Source organism: Episyrphus balteatus, chromosome 2, assembly GCF_945859705.1.
Source record: "Episyrphus balteatus chromosome 2, idEpiBalt1.1, whole genome shotgun sequence".
Taxonomy (NCBI): domain Eukaryota; kingdom Metazoa; phylum Arthropoda; class Insecta; order Diptera; family Syrphidae; genus Episyrphus; species Episyrphus balteatus.
The window spans coordinates 113550209-113553299 of NC_079135.1; the positions used below are offsets into that span (position 1 = coordinate 113550209).

Below are 3091 nucleotides of genomic sequence, written 5' to 3' on the forward strand. Positions count from 1 at the left end.
ACAGAGATTTTGTCTGCTACCCTTTTTAAATCCTCTCCAATTTTCCTAGTTGACACAGTGTTGAACATTATAAGGGTAATCGTAACCCCTTGAGTGGGTTATAATAAATAAAACAAATTCTACCTGCGTACCAAAAAATTCCACCGTCACTAGACCGATCTCCTTAACAACAAGTGTTCTTATTGATTTTTAGCATTTGCGGAGTTGGTAGATACTTGTCCGTATTTGAGAGGTGACATCCGACATTTTTAAGAAAAAAAAATGTCAAATAAAGTTTGTTGTATAGTTTAGCCTTTTAGTGTTTAATATAATTGTAGTGTTTTTATTTATATTTGAAAAGGGTTGCCATATATGTATGTAAGCATACATTTGTTAAATTATTTTAGTATATTTTTTTAAAATTTAAGTCACAAAGATATGACATTATTAGTTATGTGACAGTTTTTAATTTAAAATGATGTTGTCAAATAGAAGTTTTCATTTAAAAAGTGGCAACCCTATTTTTTATTTTCAATATCAACTTAAAAAACAAATCCCAACCTGTAAGTTCTTCATACACGTGTTATCAAAATATAATTTGACTATGCTAACTTTTCCTACACACAAAATTCTGATAACCCTTATCCTAACAAATCCAAATCACGTCAACGTCAAAGATAATTTCACGAGTATGTATTTATAAACCAAAAAAATCGATAAGATAAAAACCACAACTAATATAATCCATTGATTTATGAAATTAAATTATGTTTAAACAAATTAACTTCTGAATTTGTTTAGCGAAGATGGTGCCGAAATCTTTATTACTTCTAGTAATCACCTTATTATTTTGTACCTTTGTCAAGGCACAACCAGGTTCAAGAATATTTGGTGGCAAAGATGCAGAAGTTGGACAATTCCCCCACCAGGTGGCGCTTTATATTGCTGGTGATTTTACTTGTGGTGGATCTATTATTAGCTCTCGTTACATTTTGACAGCTGCTCATTGTGTTAATAATGGACATTTAATTGAACCGTAAGTTCCAAATTTCTATTTAAAACTGGTAACTTTTTAGTCAAACAATTTTTTTGTAGTATTGCCGCAAGGGATGTAACAATTCGTGTAGGAAGTATTCAACTACTGGCCGGTGGAAAAATAGTTGCAGTGAAAAATATTATAATACGTGAAACTTTCGGAAATTGGTTAGATGACATTGCCCTATTGGAATTGCAAGAAGAACTTGTATTCACTGAGAATATTCAAAAAATTGACTTATTCACTGGTGAAGTACCAAAAAATGCACCAATTGTCATTTCTGGTTGGGGACTTTTAAATTATAATGGACAAAGTCCACAACGCTTACAATATGGTACTTTGCGAAAATTAGATCCATCAGAGTGTGATGCAGAAATTGGCTATGGAATTGACTCAATTATTTGTCTAGGTCATGATGTTAATAATGGAGCTTGTACTGGTGATGCTGGTGGTCCAGCTACGTACGATGGCAAATTGGTGGGAGTAAATAGTTTTATTGTTTATGGATGTGGTAGTTGGAAACCTGATGCTTTTGGCAAAGTAAGCTATCATCGTGATTGGATAATTGCAAATATGAGTTAAAATTTTGCCAGTTTTATTGTAATTGTTGTGTTTCAAAGAAGTTCTCAATAAAATCTTCCCTTGGTCAAAAGAATAAATGTTTTTCAACTTATAACAGGTGAAATGATTTTTTTTTTTGTGAAAAGATTTCGAAGAAAATAGTATCTCGGAATAATGTATTTTGCAAAGATCGCAGAATAGAATAATCGGCCTGTAGTTGAGGTCCTGTTATCTCCTAGTGATCACCCACATGGACTTAATAGGTCTGATAGTTTACGAGTTAAGGACAAAAAACGTTTTATTACTTTTTTTTTTAATGTCGGTATCTTCTAAGAGAAACGGAAGAAGATTCCTAAATTATGAGGATTCTCCTTTTTTTCTAAAGGATGCATAGATAAAAGATCTTTTACAATTCGGTAGAATGTGAAACACCTTGAAAAACAATTTCGTGTACAGGCTCCCCAAAAAAGAGGTGAAGACTTCTTCAATTCAAATACTCTGTTATAATTTTCAATTTCGCTGATTGAGCAGCGTACTGGAGAACAACAAAATAGAGCGAAATTTTTCCGCAACGATTTTGTATTGATCAAACTATACTTCCCAATAAAAAATTTGCAGGCAAATTGATAAAATAAACCAAAATTATTTTTTTTTTTGTTCAGCGTTCCCTTAACTTTGACCACCAGTTTTCAAAACGAAGTTGTAAAATAAAGGAATTTCAATATTACACCATACGATTTAAAAAAAAAAAATTAGCCTATTTATTTTTTTATTTTTCAAAGATATTTTATGTGTACATTATTATTATAAAGTAGGTACCAAATCAAAACAAAATAGGCTCCACCCTAGATTTAATTTTCAATTTGGTTAAAAATCACTTAATTGGTTATTTAGCATTGTCAAAGCGAATAAGTGATTTGAAAAATTGAAATTGATTAGAAATTTAAATGTTTGTATGTATATGTGTACAATATGTACAAACAGCAATTGTGTCAATTTTACTGCCTCAATACCAACTTATTGACAAATTATTTATGTTTAAGTTAAGAACTTGTTTAAAAAAAAAAAAAACACGAATTTTATTATATCAATTGTTAATTATTAAACAAATATAAAAAAAAATTAATTTCAAACAAACTTTGATTAGGTACAAACGTACTCGTAGATTTTTTATTAGTTATTTGTTTATTTTGTATTTCATTGTTAAAATAATTAAACAGAACTTATTAAACAAAGAATAGAAGCCACGTGCCGACAATGAAACCTTTAAACTTCTTTATTGATTGAAATCGATTTAGAAGATATTATAAACAAAATTGAAAAAAGAAAAGAAGAAATAATTATAAAAGAAAATTGGAAGGGATAGTTTGAAATATTTACATTAACTAGTAAGTAGTAGAACTCGTCAGAGTTGACATGATTACACCTAGTAAATAAAATAGTAAAAGTCATATCGGAAAGCTCAACAGATGTTGAACGACAGCTTACAATTCAACCTGTAACCAAATTCCAGCT

General features: G+C 29.9%; 1 protein-coding gene across 1 annotated transcript; it reads left to right on the forward strand.

Annotated features, from left to right (window-relative positions):
* The first annotated feature begins 774 nt into the window (after positions 1-774).
* Positions 775-1597, forward strand: LOC129909667 (serine protease SP24D-like). Its single transcript, XM_055986742.1, has 2 exons — positions 775-1015; positions 1075-1597. Exons 1-2 carry the CDS (start codon positions 786-788, stop codon positions 1595-1597), a joined length of 753 nt encoding a protein of 250 aa, XP_055842717.1. The 5' UTR covers positions 775-785.
* Positions 1598-3091: the final 1494 nt, after the last annotated feature.

Bases quoted from the DNA above. Each gene is read 5' to 3' on its own strand.
- LOC129909667 (XM_055986742.1), top strand. From the start codon at position 786: ATGGTGCCGAAATCTTTATTACTTCTAGTAATCACCTTATTATTTTGT. The intron at 1,016-1,074 runs GTAAGTTCCAAA...ATTTTTTTGTAG, and splicing joins AATGGACATTTAATTGAACC to TATTGCCGCAAGGGATGTAA.